This window comes from Trachurus japonicus, chromosome 5 (genome assembly GCF_045865225.1).
Source record: "Trachurus japonicus isolate A0001 chromosome 5, Traja_1.0".
NCBI classification, from domain to species: domain Eukaryota; kingdom Metazoa; phylum Chordata; class Actinopteri; order Carangiformes; family Carangidae; genus Trachurus; species Trachurus japonicus.
Window position 1 is genome coordinate 21,571,245 of NC_140911.1, and position 19,592 is coordinate 21,590,836.

A 19,592-nucleotide genomic window follows, 5' to 3' on the forward strand; every position below is an offset into this window, starting at 1 on the left:
AACATGCCTATATGCAATATAAGCATCGTCATAAAAACATCATGTGCAAAAGATGATCGTCTTAAATAAGAGAGAGGGAAACAAAAATACAAAACTTTTCAAAAAGCCTTTGTTGGTCTTTTTATTTACATGAGCTGATATTTGATATCCGACATTTGTTATGATGACTCTATAAAAAAATCCACAAACCAAAGGGTGCATCAGTTTGTAAATGTAAAGAGGTGAGCCAAGATCAGATTTTTTTCATTTTGATTTTATAATCAACCCATTTCATCAAAAACCCAAAAACCAAACAAAAATCATGTATTTACAGAAAACATCTTCTTCATAAGAAAAACAAACGGAATCGAATCTCTCTTAAAGCTATATCTGATAAAATCTCCCTACAAGTAGTAGTAGTAGTAGCTGTGATATTATCCAAAGAACTTCAATATATCTTGTTACTTCAAAAAGTCTTCCAAGACTACCTCTGATATGTTTTTATTCACCTACGTATATATTTGTTTTGTTTTTTTAAGAAAAGAGAACATTAGAAATTAAAGGCAACAACAGGCAAGTTAAAGGACGACTTAGCCCTGTGAAACCACGCCCCCAAATTCACAGCAGCATCTGTCAGAGACCGGTTCGAGCTGAAATTTGCACTGAAACATTTAAAGTTGTGAAAAATGAATTTTTAGCTGTGGAAGCGAATGTGTGTTTTAATCTCAGTGGGCAACGGGGAAATGAGAAAGAGTTGAAATTTGAGCAAAGCGGTGTCAGGTTCATTAAAGTAAGATTTACAACACATTTATTTTAAGGTCCTGTGTTCCATACTTTACTGGTCTTTTATTTTGAAAGATAGATTTGTGATTCAACAAACCAGAAAACTAGTTAAGTGTATTTTTTATATTTCCTCTCTCTGTCTTGGGCGCTACAACAGGTCAGTCTCAGCCAATCAGAAGACAGGAGGCTCCGACCCTCTTTTCTATGACTATAATCACACTACAAAAAAAAACAAAAACACTACACATCTACTGTCACTCTGTATGGACCTTTAAGTTTCAGGTCCATGTGAATACTGCAACAGGTTGTAAGTGATGGGGAAGAGAATCCATCGCCTCTGCTCTGTGTGGTAAATTTATACATTACATTTATATGAGTCTAAGTTAATGAAAAATGTTTACTGTTGAGCTCACAGCACGCTATAGCAGCTTCATTATATTCTGCACAGACACATTAAGAAACCAGACTGTCGTCTTACACCTGCCCCCGGGGCGTCTGTGATGTGATGAGACACAAATGCTCCATGTGAATTTGTTTTTTCACAAATACTCACAAAGAGAGACATTAAAACAACAACAGAATCATGAGGTAAAAGAGACATTTGAAGTCTTGTTAAACTCAGACATTAACTTCAGATAAACTCTGTGCTTTACTCTTGTTACTGGATATTATGCACAGGGGAAAATATTACAGAAAAGAAACTGTGGACATCTGACTACTGCTTTAAGACAGAAGTTGTTTTATAATTTCCTTGAGAGAAGAGAGTGGTCTGGTGACAGTTACAGTCTCTGACTACTGAGATGAATTAGAATTTAATGCTATTGTCTATTTATTGAGATGTAAACTTAAAGAATGTGCAGTATTAAGAAACTATAGGACCAATAAAGTATAGTGTTGTTTTTACATCCAGAGCAGCTCTGCCCTCCAGAACCTGAAAGATTGATTCCTGTTATTTTATGGCTGTAATGATGTTGTTTTGTAACTTGCCGTCATGCACAGATGCACCATCTCTGACAAGTGTTTGGAAGCGGCGTAATCACAGAGCTAAGTCGACCTTTAAAGGCAACTCACTGTTGTCCAAACCCACCAGAGCAACACCAGACCTGGGACAAAATGACACGGAGCTCTGAGCAGAGATCGGCTGCTCTGCTTCTCCACATCTCTGCATTTCGTATAGACTCTTTTCTTTTCTTTTTTTTCTCTATGCTGTAGTTTATTGAACCTATCTGCTAGCCTGTGTCCCTCACTTCCTCCTTTTGAGCTGAATGTGTAGTGCTCACACGGTGTCTGCACAGTCAGTGGTGTGGAGTGGACACAGTGACTATGATGACTGGGGTTTGGGGGGTTTTGGCAGCTCTGCACTCAAGAGGCAGATAAAAATCCAACGACGACGACAGCGGCAGCAGCAGAGACGACTCAGTTTGTCCCAGGTCTGCACACAACAGCCATAAAAGAGGCAAATGTTCAGAGGACCCTTCGCCCTCTGTGAAAAGTACAGTAGAATAAATAAGGTACAGACAGAGGCTGCGTGGTGGATGCACGGACAGACGCCGTCCACCACACGCTCTGAAAATCTCATGTTTACATATATTTTGTCTTAATGTGTGAGTGTCCATAAGTAATATGAGTAAACGACGATGCAAACCACCACTACGTCTTTTTCAAGTACCTTTGTCCTTTTTTCCACAGACATCTGCTGAAATACACTGCACTTTGTAAACTGCTATTCTTCTGTAAATCTCAGCACATACTAGTATATACAGACTCTTCTAAAAGAGGAGGGGGGAGGTCACTTTAGTACACAACATATGATCTAAATGGATCTATGGACAGTTTTTATTTTTTATTTTTTAGTGAACATATGATGGAGACTAAAGTTTTACCTGCTCACCCCCCTCCCTGTTAAAATCTCCTTATGTAAACTCTGCTTTACTTTTAAACCTCCACTTAATGTCCTTCTCTATATAAATAAACACTACAGCCTAATGGGGATGATGTAAAAACAGGAGTCATTCATCGTCATTGGGGCGGTGTTCAAAAATCAAGTGACCAATCAGAGAGAAGAGTTGGCGTCTTGACGCTGCTGTAAAAATGAGCATCTCTCAACTTTGACTTCTACTGCTGAAGTGCCCGGGAGCAAGGCACTTAATCCCCGATAAGTCTGATCTGCACAGCACAGCACAGTAGAACACAGTAGAGTACATGAACGCAACACTGACCTCAGTAATAAACATTCAGTTATTTCCACTTATGTCAGTCACATGATGAGTGAACACCAATGAGTGTGAGCAAAAGGAACCAGTAGATTATTATTATTGTTGTTATTCCCATAACCCACCTCACACCCCTCCTTTACATCACAGCTATAACCAAACACTGAGCCCACGTTAAACCTGCAGCACAAGCTCAACTGGAGCTCTACGACATATTTACAGACTGAACCAGCGTCGCGTGGCCGGTGACCAGCATGTTAACTTCTACTTCCTTTTTTTTTTTCTCCTCCCTCAGTTTCTGTCTCAGATAAGAAATGAAGAGCCGACAGACAGGTGGAACGTCAGGAAGCTACAGACGGCACAGAGACGTCAGCCCAGCTCAACTCGATGCCGTTATCATCCTCATAACTCCAGATGAACGTCGCTTCCCCGGCAGCTGAATCCCATTTTTGCAATCTAGATCTCTAATAATCTGCTCATATCGAGAATCAGACAGATTTTCATTAAGCAGTTTTATCATTGTTGAGTTTTGAATGAAGGACATCCATCCATCCAAAAAAAAAAAGCATTTAGTAGCCTACCAATTAAAATAACTATACACTATAATCCATCAGTAAACATTATTACGCACTTCATCATCATTTTAAAGTGTTCTTCCTACATTGATACTAATTAGTGTGTAATTTATAAACACTGCTACAAATCTTTAACACTAATAAGCTCATCAAACCACTTTTAATGATTGCTTTCCCCCCCCCTTTTCTTAATAACTGATGGATTCAGCTTTTATAAATCCGGTGTTATATCAATTACGAACCAGTTATTTAGGAGATGCCAGGGTTTCATAAGATTATCTATGAAGTGTCAGTAAGTGATTAATAAACATTTTAGATGAACATATATGCTGCATTACACTACATACAAGGGTTTAGACATGCACTAATGGTTAGGGAGTGTATCTAATGTTTTATTATAGGTGAGTTTATTAATCAAGAGTTAAACATGTATAATTGTGTTTATTATTTAACATCCTAATTTGTTTCATTGTAGGAAGAATGCTTTATAAAAGACAAATTAAGCATTTAATAATGTTACCTAATGCTTGATAATGTGTGGTTATTATAACGTATAACAGCTATTTTTTTTTTTTACTTGACTCAGGGATGACATTGCAGGTTTTAACCCTGCCCAGACCATCTCACTAGAAAACACAATGAGAATGACAAGTCTGATGCAGCTGCAATTTTCCTCCGAATGACATTCATGTTTCCACCCCGCTCCATCAGAGAGAGTCAGTCCGCTGTAACACAGACGTTTAGGTTAAAAGGAGCAGAAAGTCTTGCTCTGTGTTTATTGTACACCCCCCGAGGAACAAATGCATGTTTTCCTCCCGGTCAAAAAGATATTGCCCCGCAGGAAGCTGAACGACATCGATTTGTGCTGAGCGCTGCGTGTGCTGAACCGCTGTTGACGGCGGCGGTGAGTAATTGCGAGGATGTGCGGCGAGAACACATTCAATTACTGGAGGACAGAGCGGTTGGTGAATAAGGTACAAAGCTGAGGGAATGAGAACAAGAGAGAGAGAGGAGGGGGAGGTAGAGGTATGTCAAGAACCGACTGCATCATCAATGTGAATGTACATACTGTATGGACTCTTAAGTTATAAACTCTTTCAGGAACAGTAGTCATGGCGACCACCTGGACAGACAGTGACCCTGAGCTGCCCTGTGTCAGCGACTCGCGGCCTGAGGTGGTGGGTTAGAGACGAGGGTGGGGTGGGACTCCAGATCCCCTCTGGGGAGCTGAACGGCCTCTGAATGAATCGTTCTGACTCACATTAGGAAGTTAATGACATTTAAATGAGGAGTTTGTGTGTGTGTTCAGATAAAGCTGCTGCGGGGCTGCTGCTGTTTCAGGAGATTTGAATTTTGCATTAGATTCAAATCAGTGGAATCGGTCTGAATTATTCTCTTCACCTCATTTGTGTCTCTTCGCGGAGGGATCCTCATCTATTCTGAACATCTGCTTTGTGGTCATAACATTTAACATTTATTGCTGCTTTACTATTTGTGCATCGGTGCAAAACGACAGCACACTAAGCGAGTCACGACACAGAGAAACCGATGGAGTTGTACGAAGTATTGAGAAAAGATTAAGTCCAACATACTGACCTGTGCAGATTTAAAGCTACAAATGAAGAGACACGAGGGTTTAGTTAACTTTGACTAATTTCCAAAAAGGCTCTTTTGCAGCACAAATAATAATCAAGATAATGAAACATCGGTCTGATTTGGTCTGACAGGTTTCTCCTGCAGAGCATTGTAGCTTTACATATTGACAGCAAAGTATAAATACATAAATATAAACAGGGAAACCTGTCACATGCTGCTGGTAAATAATCAAAGGGAAAATGTGGTTGATTAGTTCTATTTAATCTAAGTTTTCAAGAGTGGAAACGTGACCGTTCTCTGAACTATTTGAATCAAATATATTTTATATTAAGATCTCTTTTTGAATAGGTTGTTGTGGTTAAAAACATTTGAATTGATGTAACTGACAAACATATACTTTCTCAGTCTCAGTTTTACCTCATGTGGCAACACAAGTTGTTTAATGTGCCAACCAATCGCTCCATGTGGGAAGAGCTGATGATTTAGAGACCTGAAGAAAATTTTGCATTTTCAAAAATGTTGGAAACATAATAAAAGCTCTTTATCAATTAATAATGAAGCATAGAGCAGTCAGATTGATAACAAACAAAACTTGACCTAACAAAGGACATAAAGAAAGAGGAGGTAAGTAAAGAGGGAGAGGGCAGCACAGATGGAGGGAAAAGATTAGATGGGCGGAGAGAGTGAAGCGGTTGAAAGACAAGAGGCCAGATGGACGGGGGCAGAATTACAAGAGGACAGTGAGAAAATACAGAGGGAGGACAGTGGGATTAAAGCGAGGGATGTGGAGGGCGAGTAGCTCCTATTAGAGCTCTGTGAACAGAAGTAACTTCATTAAGCCTGGTCGATGTTGCTGCAGCCAAGGACAGAATACTAATTCAGTCCCACATATATCCTCTGTACAACCCCCCCACCCACCTCCTCTCTCTATCTCCCTGTATTCAAACCCTCTCTGCCTCTTTTTTCTTTATTTCCTCCTTTACTGCACTTTTCCAAGTGTGTCCACCGTTCTTCAGCTCTGGGCCACGGAATTATTGAGCTGCTAAAAATTGCAATTAAGAAAACTCAAGTAGAAATAAACACAACAATCTAATATATTCAAAGTGTATGAATAGAAATGAAATAGGTAAGCAACTGGCTGAAACACAAAGAAAATCCTATAATATTTCTATAAAAGTCAAATCATAGGTTACTGTAAGACACAGCTTCAGTGCTATAGTGATTGAAAAACCTGCTAAAGCCTCGTCTTAATCAACGCAGATGAAGTCGGTTACACACCTGGAAAGAACATCTGCACAAAACCTATACAAAAGACAGAACGTTGAGAGTTTGAGGTTTTGTCTTTGGGAAGACTCAAACCACCTCAGGTAATAAGAAAATCGATCCGCTCAGTACAGGTTGAATAAATGTGTTGTGAAGGACTTGTTATATTATATCGTCATATAAACTGGCAGCTGTTGTGTGCTGTTTTCATATAACTTGATATTAAATCTCATCTGTTCTGTAGTGGTAAAACTGAAAATTCTAGTAGTAAAACGACAACAATAACAAAAAAATAAGAAACACAGCTTGAGCTGATGTAACCTTCATCATAATGACATTGAAAACATGTCTCAGACGCAGTGAGCTCACCTTTGGAGCTCCCTCTCTTTCTACCGAGGCTGACGAGTGGGAGTTTTACTTAATTATTATTTAAATTGAGCAGCTGGATGAATGTGGGCACTGCTCATCTACAGATGGTTAAATATGAGCAGATGCGTTGAGACTGAAAGGAAGTCGACGAACTGTTGTGTTCATCTGCTTTATTGTTATACGCCGATGACTCACTATTCTACGTCTGAAAAAAACTCTCTGTGTCCAGGCTGTGCAGATCAACAGCTTTGAAAAACAACAACATTTGTCTGACTGGTTGAAGTGAGGGGAGCGGTGTCTGAATTCATGATAATGAGGATGTTCTTGTCGTGTTTGGTGAGAAAAGAGAGAAAAAGGTCCTCTTCCACAGTTTTACATCTCCAAAGAACTGAAAATAAATGAAACAGAATTCAGTTAATCCACGGAGAGATCCTTGGTTTTCTTTTTGTTATGGCCTTTCTACCTACATTTATCTTCAAGTTTGATATTTTTAAACCATTTCTTTTTTCTCATTTCTTTTCTCTTTTTTTTCCGTAATTTTTTTGTCTGACTCGACAGTCTAAGTAGTTCACGTGTACAAGCTGTTGTCAGAACAGACTTGGAAGTGGTTGTCTGGCTTAGAGGAGCTTGTTCTGCTCCTCGTCCTCTTTCTTTTATTTTCACTGAGAAGGAGTTGTTTGTGTTGTTGCAGAAGAAGTGTTTAAAGGTCAAAGGTCAGTGTCGCTCATGAGGCCACATCTCACTTGGCCAGAGAAGATGTCGAGCGAGCTAGGCTGACAAATCTGCTGTTAGTGTGTCGTCAGCCAATCAGATCCTCCAGGAGTGTTTGTTCTGTTTGTTTTTTCGCTTCTTGGCAAAGTCACGAATCTTCAGGCACCAGTCCCTCGCTAGCCAATCGGCATGAGTCAGTACTGACTTTTCGTTGTCCTGTGCCATTAGTTCCTGGCCTTCAGCCAACATCAGCTAGCTAACAACCTGACGACCACTCAACCCATGAACTTTGACCTTTTCAAAGGGCCGTCGCCTGTCATACCCACTCCTGAACGGGGTATTTGTAGTAGTGTTGCGTCATGGTGTTCTGCTGCACCCCTTTGTTCTTAAACTGGAAAATCGTGTACACGAGCACCAGGATGCACAGAGACAGGATACATGGGATCACAACGGCGATGGCGTTGACCGTCGTCGGGACGTCGTTGATGGTCACCATGATGTCCACGTCGTCCAGAGGCAGTTGCCGATCGCCGCGGTTACCGGTGCCACCAGAACGCTCCATCTCTGATTGGTCGCAGCCCATCCAGTCACGCAGGATGGACTTCGGATATCCAGGCTCCACGGTCAGCTTCTGGTTGTCGAACTTCCAGTACTCCTTCCCCTTGTAGAAGTAGGTGTAGTCTGAGGGGGGGGAGGATGACAGGGACAGGGGAAATGAGGGGGTGGGGGGATAAGGTAAGTGAAGAAAAAAGGATATTAATGGGTTAATTACTGAATAAATTCTCTAATTTACGTTACAGGAAATATTGTGTCTTAAAACGGTGATTCCTAAAGTGTGGACTGCGCCCCCAAGGTGGTCCATGAATGTACTGCAGGTGGGCTGCGAGTGGTTTTAAATTTTAAAATGATTCACAATTCCTCCCAGCCCTCATCTCTTTCTATAGATGTGGGGTGGAGTGAGTTCTGACCCAGTCCATAAGGGTATATAGTGTGGCAGCTGTTCTGCCCTGGACAGGAAGGCACTGCAACGGGTCGCTGAAGCAGCTGGCAAGATCAGTGGGTGTAACTTCACACCAATCGGTGACATTTATACCAGCCACTGCAGGAGCAGGGTCTCAGAGTGACCCCACCCTACCTTCCTATAGGCTGTTTGCCCCTCTGCCCTCTGGTAGAAAACTGCGCAGCGTTAAGGCCAGAACTTCTCGGCTGAGGTCCAGTTTCTTTCCAGAGGCTGTCAGACTCGTCTGAGGTGCAATACGTTTATTTAGCTAGATTTTAGATTTTTCTCCCCCTCTATTCATCATGTCTATTTATTCTGTTTTCTATTTCTATCTATTTTGTTTCTCTGGGCATCAAGTCCAAATTTTTGTTCTTTCCTACCTTTGAAATGTGTATAATCACATATTCACAACTGATAAAACAAGGTGGTAAAATTTCATGTCATTGATTAATCTCTGTTTTATGATGTTGAAGTCAGATATTGTAAATTGTATGTCCCCCTATGTCAGCTGGGATTGACTGTGTCCCCCCACGACCCTGCACGGATAAGCGGTACAGGCGATGGATGGATGGAAGGAAACACAGTTGCCATCCACTAACATAGCTATCCATGCACAATATATAGGAGGAATATATCCAACAGGTGCAGAAGATTTGAAGAGACCTGGAAACCTTCACAACCAACTTATAAACATAGCAGCTCATATCGGATTGGAATGATCTCCGTCCTTTGCGTTCTAGTACCTCTTTTCATTGTTTCAGGATGTCACTTATATCTTAAAACAAATTGCTCATATTTCTAATTAATTCATTAATTCATTTATTGTTATTCTTTCTTTCTCCATTTTCGTTATTTCGTTATTCAATAGCTCTATTCTGTTTGTTAGACTTATGTGGGTAGGTGTGGTGTGTGGGAGTGTGTGAGTAATATGTCTGTACTTGTTTGTATTCATTCATCATGTTATGTATGTCTATAATGTAATGTTATGTGTTCTATGTAAATGTCTGTCTAGAACCCCCTTGAAAATGAGATGCTACATCTCAAGGGGCTATCCTTTAATACATTCAAATTCAAAATTCATATCATGTTTGGACTGGAGCCACAAAATACGGTTTTGGCACAAAAGGCGAATTCACTTGTGCTCCTGTCATACTAATAGAGACTAAACACCACACAGCATAAAGTGGAAAGAAATGGCCACTTTGTTTTTCAAATTCCTAAAAAGCTGACGCCGCTGAGAGGGAGCTCTACGTTTAAGTGAAACACATCCATCTTCAGTGTCTCGGCCTCCCTCTCTCTGTGCTCTGGTGTGTCCCTGTGGCGCAGAATCTCATTAGAGGCAATAACATTTCTATTGTGACACGGCGGTTATGGCGGTTACAGCCAGCGACAGTGTTCTGGTCCCAGCAGTGGTTGTTTTTATTGAAGGGCAATATTATGTAATGCCTGAGAGACAGACCCTGTGGCTGGGAGACAAATGGGACAGTGTGTGAGAAAGAGATAGAGAGACACACCGTTTACTTCAAGTACCAACATGAAGTGACAATATTATGTATAATAGCCCATAATAATATGTTGTATATTATATTGTTGGATTAATGTCGTTAAGCTTTTTACATTGAATATATTATGTGGTTTAAATTCAAACTGTAACCGCTTCATTTTTAGTGTAGCTAAGTAGATTCTCCTCAAATCATAAAGCTGTTAAATAACTGTGGAGTAAAACTGAAACAATTGCAGGATGAAATTTAAGATCTCTCAGCTTTAGTAAACACACACACACACACACACACACACACACACACACACACACACACACACACACACACACACACACACACACACACACACACACACACACACACACACACACACACACACACACACACACACACACACACACACACACACACACACACACACACACACACACACACACAAAAAGCCCCAGAAGGTTTCTTCTGATGTCTGTTTTTTTGTCTGCTCCATCACCTCCAAACAGCCAGTGGAAACAAACACACACACACAAACGCATTCGTCTGTTGCCTCCAAAGTCCCTGCAGGATAGTTTCTCATCTAACACCAAGACACCACACCCGACCGAACGACCATGTCACCGCCTCTGATCTCACTCTCTCTCTTTCTCTCTCACTCACACACACACACACACAGCCAGCTCTGCCTCTAGTGCCCCCTCTGAGGAAGCCACAAGGTCATGAGGTCTCAGCTCGACAAGTAGAAGTGATGATGGCTAGTTTTCTTCTAGGACACACTGTGTGTGTGAGTTTGCTTGTGGCCTTTTATGCTTCTGCAGCATCAACACTGGGCTCATACAGAAGTAATTCTGTGTTGAATTCACTCTGAATGAACTGAATGATCAGGACATCATCAGGGACTGAACCGCCTGCTTCACCTCTGACTTGAAAAAAGAAACAACTACCTGGTCCCTGGACCGACTTCACAGTGTCGTACAGCCGTACGGCATTGTGTTTTTCAGGTCAGAGTAGCAGCTGAACACAGTGGAGCATTGAGAGTTTGACTAACACCTCAGACAACTCATTATGTTGCTCTACAACTGCTGGATGTGTAAATAAGCAACAGTTTCCCGCAACCTAAAGGTGATAATAAGACGTCAGTGTTGTGTTCACTAACCCCTGATGTCTGCCGCCTTTAAGTGACAGGAAAAAGAAATCAGGTGTTGCTACTTAAGCTTTGGTGTGTTTATGGACAGTCAGTCAGTGAGGGAAGCTGCTGATGTGGTTGGATGAAGTACAGATGTGTGATGGTGTAACACTCACAGCCCTCTCTGCTGATGAAGGCCCCCTGCGGTGCGTCCGGTATTCCCTTCCACACAGTGATGGGTTTGGGGTACCCTGGGTCTGCGGTGCGCTTCTCCTCGTTGTAGCGCCAGTACTGGTCTCCTTTGAAGAAGTAGGTTTTGCCGACCGGCTCCCAACGCAGGGCCGTGTCGATGCCGTCTTTGGGGAGGCAGCTGCCCAGCTCCACCAGGCTGTGGGGGTAACCGGGCTCGGCCGTCACCTCCTTAAACACCCAGTACTTATCACCTGGAAGACAAGAGGAGACACCACCCAGCACTTTAATAATAAATACATGCACCAATGTCTGTCTGTCAATTGTAGCATCTACTGATCCACTTTTTTTAATGTTAATTTATGTTTTCAAGGCAAAAAACTTTGAGATGTGAAAATCGCCTGATTTGCTGAATACAAATGTGAGAAAAAAACAACCTTGAGAACTCTTAAGAGCTTTCTCCTGCACTTAGATGGTTATTATTTAAAAGAGCTGAGATCCAGATTATCACCAAACTGCAACAGATTTTTCCTTGCATCAAGGCTGATAGGTCTGCTCTTTAGAGATGTGTTAAGAGGATTTGAGATGCCCTGATAGGTGAAGGCAGAGTGAAGGGTCCATATGGCATAGATTAACCCATAAGGACCCACGGTGACACGGGTGTCACACTGCCTTCAAGTGTCCTGGAAAGCCCCTTACACATATTTATGTTGAACTTTTAATTCATAAAGTCCCAAAGTGACATCTACTCAACATCCTGGTGCAGTCACATGACTCTCTGTGAAACTCTCTATCCATGACAACATTTCCAAGATGGTGGCCAGCAGAGTTGGCACATTTCACAGAGGCCGCTACTTTTAAAAAGCTTGCTTTCTGTCAATAAAATAAGCCACCACCCATTTCACAATGCAAATCCTTTTATAACATGTCCCTTGTTGTATTTAACCTGTTCTGACCTCATTTTTTGAAGAAACTCATATAAAACAACTTAAGAAAATATTGCTGTGACATATACGTCACATCGGGCCTTAGCCTAAAAAAAGTCAGGAAAAATACCATGTGACGCCTATGTCACAATGAGGAAAATGGGAAAGAACTGCTCAATTAAATTAGGTGATTCAGGTATTTTGAATTAATATACTCTATGTTGTTCAATTTAAAACATAATTTAAAAATGTTAACATAAAAATAATGTCAAATTCAATCAATATTTAATAAAATGATATATCAGTCCGGAAATTGAACCACAGATTTAGCAGAGACACTCTTCTCAGTAAATGAACAAGATTTTAGTATCCCATGCTGGTCCCATATTAATGTAATTACGCTTTTTTGCTGTATTTTCTGTAACAAAATAGGATACAGTGTTCAGGATGTACTGACGACCATCAGACGTGCAATAGATGTTGTATACAGAACAACAAATACAGCAAAGAAGAATGAGAGTTTACATAAGAAAATATTAGGAAACAAATAAGAAAAGTTAACTCAGTCAAACAGTCATGAACCAGGTTTGAGACAAGGGTTCTGGACTGCTGTACTGATGGGAGAGAGGGTCCCATGTGGTGCATTGTGAGAGAAGGACGTTTTACCCAGCTCAGTTCTGACGAATGGAATATGACCCAACAATCAGTTCTGTGAATGTTTTGTGATTTCATAGTTAACAGAGATGATAAAAAAGGAGACAATAACTGTGACAGGGCTTTAAAAATGGATAAAAACCAATGCTGTTTTCCCCTTACTGTCAGAAATGACCAGCCGACATTTTGATAAAGAGTGCCGTGATGAGTATTATATGAATCATTGGAAATGAAATGTAAGGCTGAGTGGTAAACAGCATCCAGGGGAATCAAAGTGGAACTAGCAGCTCTTCCATAGATGTCATCTCCATAGTCTAAAACAGAGAAAAATAGTGTCTCCAATTTTTTTCCTGTGGTGAGTAGGAAAACGGTGCTTATTTCTGTATAGAAAGCCAAGTATTGTTCTTAGTTTAGCAATGAGGGTGGTGATATGGTGCTTAAAATTAAGACAACTGTCCATCCAGATGCCAAGGTATTTGTAGTTGGAAAGAAAATTGTGGTTGCACAGCTTTTAAGGCTTCAGTAACTGGTTAAAGCCTTCAATATGAGGCAATATTCGCATTTCTATAGTGTTTGCCCTTTTTTGTTGTGAAACTTGTCTTAAAAAGGTGTTAATAGTAACCAGCAAATTTGTAATTTTGATATATGTTATGGAAATGCAAATAAAAGGTCAAATTTGTGTTACAGAGCAAAAGAAAATGTTAAGCCCATTTATTTTCAAGTGAAAATTTAAGATACCAAAAACGCCCGATGTGACATATATGCAACATTCCAGATCTCTGACAATAGGTGGCGCTATTTCAAAAAAAACTTCAAAAATGTGTTCCATGCATTCCACTTGGTCTGTGTTTCACCCCACTTAATTTTCCTTCAAGGATAAATGGGTCTGGGTTCTTATGGGTTAAAAAAAAAAAAAATCTAATTATATTATTTTTTGGGGAGTAAATGAAACACAGTTTTGTTTAAACTGAGCAACTGCTTTGTACAACACAGAGACACAACTTGTCCGCAGCTTTGTTTAGTAACTTCTTTTTTAGTAGAGGAAATGTGTGATAAAATATAAAACATCTGAAAATGCAGGAGATTAAATCATAAAACTACTCTGTAAAAGCTCTATTAAATCAGAGACTTGACAGAAACGTCTTTAAATAGACCCTTTTTAATTGGCTGCAGGAAAAAAACAGGGGCCCAGCAAACACAAACAAAGATAAATACAAGACACTGAATCCTAGTTTTACTCTCTTCAAACACTAATAGGTTTCCAGCAGACATGTAAGGTAGCTGCAGTGTTAACACTCTCAAATGAACAGCACATGTAACTGCAAAGACACTAACAGATAATTGTTGCCTGTGGCAGGTACTGGAGCAGGACGACACAGATTTCCATGGTCAAATCATACTGAAGACAATGAGGTACTAGATATTAGACCATTTGTATACTTTTGCTATTTATTGGTGCTATATGGGATATTCAAAAAATATCTGTTCTGTGTCTTTCCTGTGTTTTATTTTTGAAGTGTTTGAACCATGAAAATACATAAAGCAAGTTGAACCTTAGTAACAACAGGTCAGTGTCAACAGAATAAAACCCTCAGAGAAACCAAATCTTTTAAGTGCTGGATGGTGGGTCCAGGTGGGCGGGGCTCAGTTACTGCTTTGTTGTGACATCACAAAGTCACAGACGACTCACAGAGTCACCAGACGGCTGGTTTTGAGGCTCAGTTTCTAAATACAGGATGTGTGCATTTTTCTCTGTGGACATAGGCTTTGATACTAGTTACCTGTTTTATAGTCACATTACACACGGACATCTACCTGTACATAATATAGGACATTTAAGGTGGAATTTTGACCACTGGTAGTATGAGTGGGTGCCTGTCTGAGCATGTGGGTGTCCCATGCTGGAAAATGCCAGGAGGGCAAAGATGAAAGATGGGAAGGTGGGAAAGATGAAGTAAAAATGGATGTTAATGCACATACATGTGTACTGTGTGCTCAGATGTTCAAAGCTTCTGTTTTATGGAGAAGGGAATTCATCAGGTCTCAAGGACGCACTCAGCACTGAATATAAACAGAAACAATCTAATGTGTTATTTCAAGCCCAAGCTCTTTGTGAGGCTGACAAAATCAGTGACCTCCTCCTGTTCTAGTTCAAGTGATGCCACCAGATCAAGTGGGTATGTTCTACAGTTTCTGGGTAAATATTATTTTGTGCATCGACAGTGTTTCCATGGTGAAGGTTAGGAGCAAAATTTTTAACATTTTTAAGCCAAAAAGAGACAATTCACTGGTGAAACCTGCTCTGAACTTTGGCCAAACTTCAGTGTGGATTTTTTGCACAGATATATGACAAGATATGATCTGACTTCATCCTCCAGGGCAGGAGAAATGATTTTGCCACTGGGCATCTCCACTGACGTATGAGGACGTGAGGATTATTTAAAAAGTAGCGTCAAAGATCAGCCTTTTATTTGATCCACATTCACAGCACAACAGGAGTTTAATCTGGCCACATCTCTTGCATGTATATAAGGTGGAAGTACACAGTCAGCTGTTCAACCCGTGGCTGTCGTGCCTCGTGGTTCCTGGTTAATGGGAGGTGCTGCTGCTGCTTTTGTGCTGCGTGATTATGTGCACGACAAGTTCAACATCATCCATCCATACGTTTTTAAAATGAAGGCCTGTGAACTGGAAAAGCTACTGAAAGTGCAGTTTTCTTTAGCCTCATGTCACCCCCATGTGAGCTTATGGAGGAGATTATTACCTGCAAACACACACACACACACACACACACACACACACACACACACACACACACACACACACACACACACACACACACACACACACACACACACACACACACACACACACACACTGACAATCAACAAATCCTCCAACCGTCTAATTCTCTGCGTGTGTGTGTTCTGCTCACACGTGTCTTGCCCAAATGTGTGCAGCAAGAAGCATCGTCATGTGTCGGTGTATGACAGTGGGTATATGTGTGTGTGTGTGTGTGTGTGTTTCAAAGCCTGGCTGAGCTGTGTCATTGTGTGTGTGTGTGTGTGTGTGTGTGTGTGTGTGTGTGTGTGAGCGGGAGACAGAGTCTGCAGCTGAGAGCTCTGAGAGAGCAAAGCTATTAATATCTGCTCCTGGCTGGCCGCGATAGCAGGACACTCCGTCAGAAGACGTTGGTGTGTGTGTGTGTGTGTGTGTTGCAGAGAAAGTGAGAAAGAGTGAGAGAGAGATGGAAACAGAGAGAAGGAGGGAGAGATGACTCCACCGTCAGCAGGCAGGGGATGAGGGAGGTTTCATACACAGACTGAAATTCTATTACTTTAGGCTGGGTGCTCCCCACTGCACTGCCATTCTCTATTTCACACTTTATTAAATATAGTTTCAGGAGGAGGAGGGCATGTAGAGCGCAGGACAGACTCTTAGAGCGCTGGAGCAGATGGTAGACAGAGATTTGAACGCCTTATTGTGATGCTGCTGCACAGTTTTTCCCGCAGAAAAACGGACATGTTTGTATTTGAAACTTCTCTGATCTTACTAAGGCAACATGTCTAACGAATAATTAACCAATTAGAGCAGGGGTATTCAATTAAAATTCATTGAGGTCCAGTTACTAAACTTTCATCCAAGTGAAAGGTCCGAACCTTATAAAGTCCAAATGGTGTCTTATAGCCTATACCCCTATGTCAAATAAATAAAATCAACAAAGTGCATTTTCATATCTATCGTCAATTTTCAACACAGGAAACATTTAACATAGTGCACTTGTATAGTAAACAACTAGCTTTTAATTTTTTTTTTTTTTTTACCATGAATAAAAGTAGCCCCCAGGCAAATTAATTTAAGGCCTGTATTTCAATTAAAGAGAACAAGACAGAATAAATAAGGGGGTTTCCCTGTTTGTTTTTTTGGTGCTTTTTTTTCCCTTTCTTTTTTTGAGGCCAAGGTGTCAAAAGCATCTTGATAGCTGCACTGTCATTGCATTGTCCCCCTCCATTAAATATGGAGGGAGGCTGAAAATCACAGGATGTGTCTGTTCTGTTCTGGTGATACAAGTCAGTAGTCCTGAAATAGGTGTTTCTCTTCTATAACACACATTCTACATCTCTGAAGCGACGTCTTCCCGCATACGGGCTTCCTTCTCCTTCCAAACGGGGCAGAGCTCCGCGTGAAGAAGTTTACAGACCGAGGGAGAACCGGGGGTCTGACACAACACCGGCGGAGAAGCAGGAAACAAGCACGTCGCACCGCTACGGCGTCGCTCTCGGTTGTGAGCGCACATTAAAGTAATGGGCTTGTGCGCGCAACAAGAGACCCATCTGAACGGCCCACACACACGCACACACGCTTAAACCAAGGCGGCAGCGGCGGCCACAAACGCCCGGCGGCTCGCCTTTGACTTCAGCATCAACTTTTTTTTTTATTTTGGAGCAAGACAAGCTGTCATCAGTCCGTCTCCTTTCTCTTTCCCTCTCGGACGCACTGGCCGCGCAGGGTAAACAAACGATCTGATTGGCTCAATTGAGTGAAGCTGCCGTATTGACCTATAGCTGAGCCCGCTGTCCCGTCGGGAAAAAATGCTCCAGGAAAATGTTAACTTATTAGAGATTGGTCTCGGGTCCGGATCGAAGCATCACTCGGTCCGTGTCCGGACCGAGGTCCGCCATTTGGTGATGCCTGAATTAGAGGTATCTACTACTAAGTTTTTTAACTTCAGACTCAACAAAACTGTAATGTAGTGCTAATACTTTGTAATTAATATTAACATATGACAAACTGTCACTTTTTGCCCATTAAAAGCTGAGAAACCCCAGGAACCCTGTATTTTTGTTAAACACGCATTTATAACTGTAGACCTGCAGTGAAAACCTCAGTACTTATTCATGTTCAACCAAATTTTATATCTGTTCTATAAATGCATGAGGCACAGCCAAGCTTTTACTAAAACATTAGATTTAAAGGTCATAATCTATCTTCTGTGCTGATCCATGAGAAGATACAGGGACCATCTCAGTGTAGATTTACTCCTTTTTTCTCTTTCAGCTTCTCTATGTAGCTTTAATAACAACAGGTCAGTGCCAGACAATCAGAAGAGAAGAGGACTGACTGGCTGTTTTCTGAGCGATTGGAAAAAATGTAGCAGATTGCAGGTAAAACACTCAGAGGAACCAAATCCTGCAAGTGTTCGATGGTAGGTCAGGTGGGGCGGGCTCGGTGAGTGTTTTGTTGTGACATCACAAGGTCACAGAAGTTTTAACGGCTGGTTTTAAGGCTCCATTACTGAATAGAGTTTGTGTGTATTTCTCTGTTGACTCAGGCTTTGATACTTTCAGAGAATTAGTATACCTACACCTGCTTTTTAATTATACTACACATAGACATCTAACTACTTTATGTGCTTTAATATAAACAACTATCTTTAGAATATACGTATGCAATGTTTAAAATGTGAATAAAACATCTCAATATAAAAAACAGTGAAACTGAGAACCTAATACAGTACATGTGGACAGAGATTAAGTTTGTTGAATGTGATAATTACAATTCAAACTTCTGCACTGGTACTTTTGGTTTCAGATGGCAACATACATGTCGTCCACCTATGAAATCATGTGTCACTCTCAGCTCTGTCCTCCCTCTGTTATCATCGTGTTAGCTCCACACTGAGACAGTAAAGTCATAATCTAAGCTTGTGTAAAATGGTGCCACTAAAGTAATGACAACATAATGAATTGGAGCAGCAGTTTGACAAATGTAACACAATGTTTACTGTATCTCTTGTATATATGTCAGGGCCCCTGAGACCGAAAGGCCTAGTTCCAGGCAGAGCTGTGATACATCCACGGTGATTCGTGGGTGAAAACCAGGAAAATGTTTGCATGCGTCTTTTTTTCCTCCTCATACCTTTGAAGAAGACAAATTTTCCGTCTGATCTCTCGTAGGCAGCGTCGATGCGAGGCGGCAGGCCTTTCCAGAACTGATCGATCTGCATGGGGTAACCCTCCTGCACCTTGTTGTTCCTCAGACGCCAAAACCACCGGTCCTACAAGCAACGACAACAATAAAGGTTCAAAATTAAGACCAATGCAGATTGTCCGATAAAACCTTCCACAGTTAAACTCCAGAGGCATTATTACACAAATGTCAGAATGAGTCAGAAGCGTGCAGGGAGAAGTTTCTGAATCACTGAATCACAACGAAAAGGCATCTGATTTCATACATGATCGATCAGAAGGTAAGATTTTTATTTGGGAACTGTGGAAGTGGCAGATAGATGTAACCAGATGTTGATATGCCCTTCTTCTTCTACTGGTGCTGGTTTCATTGTAAACAAATGCACATGGCCGAGAGGAGGGTTAGCAAAACAGCGGAGAAGCGACCAGACCTGCATAGCTCCTCTTTAAGTGACCTTTTCCCCCATTGTGGTGCTTGCTTTAAGCTTTGGCAGATCCTCTTGACCATATCTACATGCCTAAAAGCATTGAGTTCCTGCCATGTGATTGGCCTATTAGATATTTGCAGTAACAAGCAGTTGAACTGGTGTACCTAGTTTAGTTGCATATAAACAAACATTTTAACAGGACAGGTCAGGACAAGTCTCACAGATACCATTTGAGAGAAAATGAATTAGGGGAGGTTTTGCGGTCAAGTCACAGAAGGTATCATCATGGTGCGTGGAATAATGTGGATGAGAGGA

At 41.1% G+C, this 19,592-nt stretch overlaps 1 protein-coding gene across 1 annotated transcript in view; it reads right to left on the minus strand.

The window, feature by feature from the left end:
* Positions 1-7,035: 7,035 nt before the first annotated feature.
* The window catches only part of mmp24 (matrix metallopeptidase 24), a 70,918-nt gene continuing 58,361 nt past the window's right edge, over positions 7,036-19,592 (minus strand). Inside the window, exons 8-10 of the mRNA XM_085776759.1 lie at positions 18,800-18,938; positions 11,288-11,554; positions 7,036-8,170 (exon numbers count right to left, since the gene is read on the minus strand). Of these exons, the coding sequence (XP_085632885.1) occupies positions 7,806-8,170; positions 11,288-11,554; positions 18,800-18,938 (771 nt within the window). The 3' untranslated portion in view covers positions 7,036-7,805. The remainder of the gene's footprint in view (positions 8,171-11,287; positions 11,555-18,799; positions 18,939-19,592) is intronic.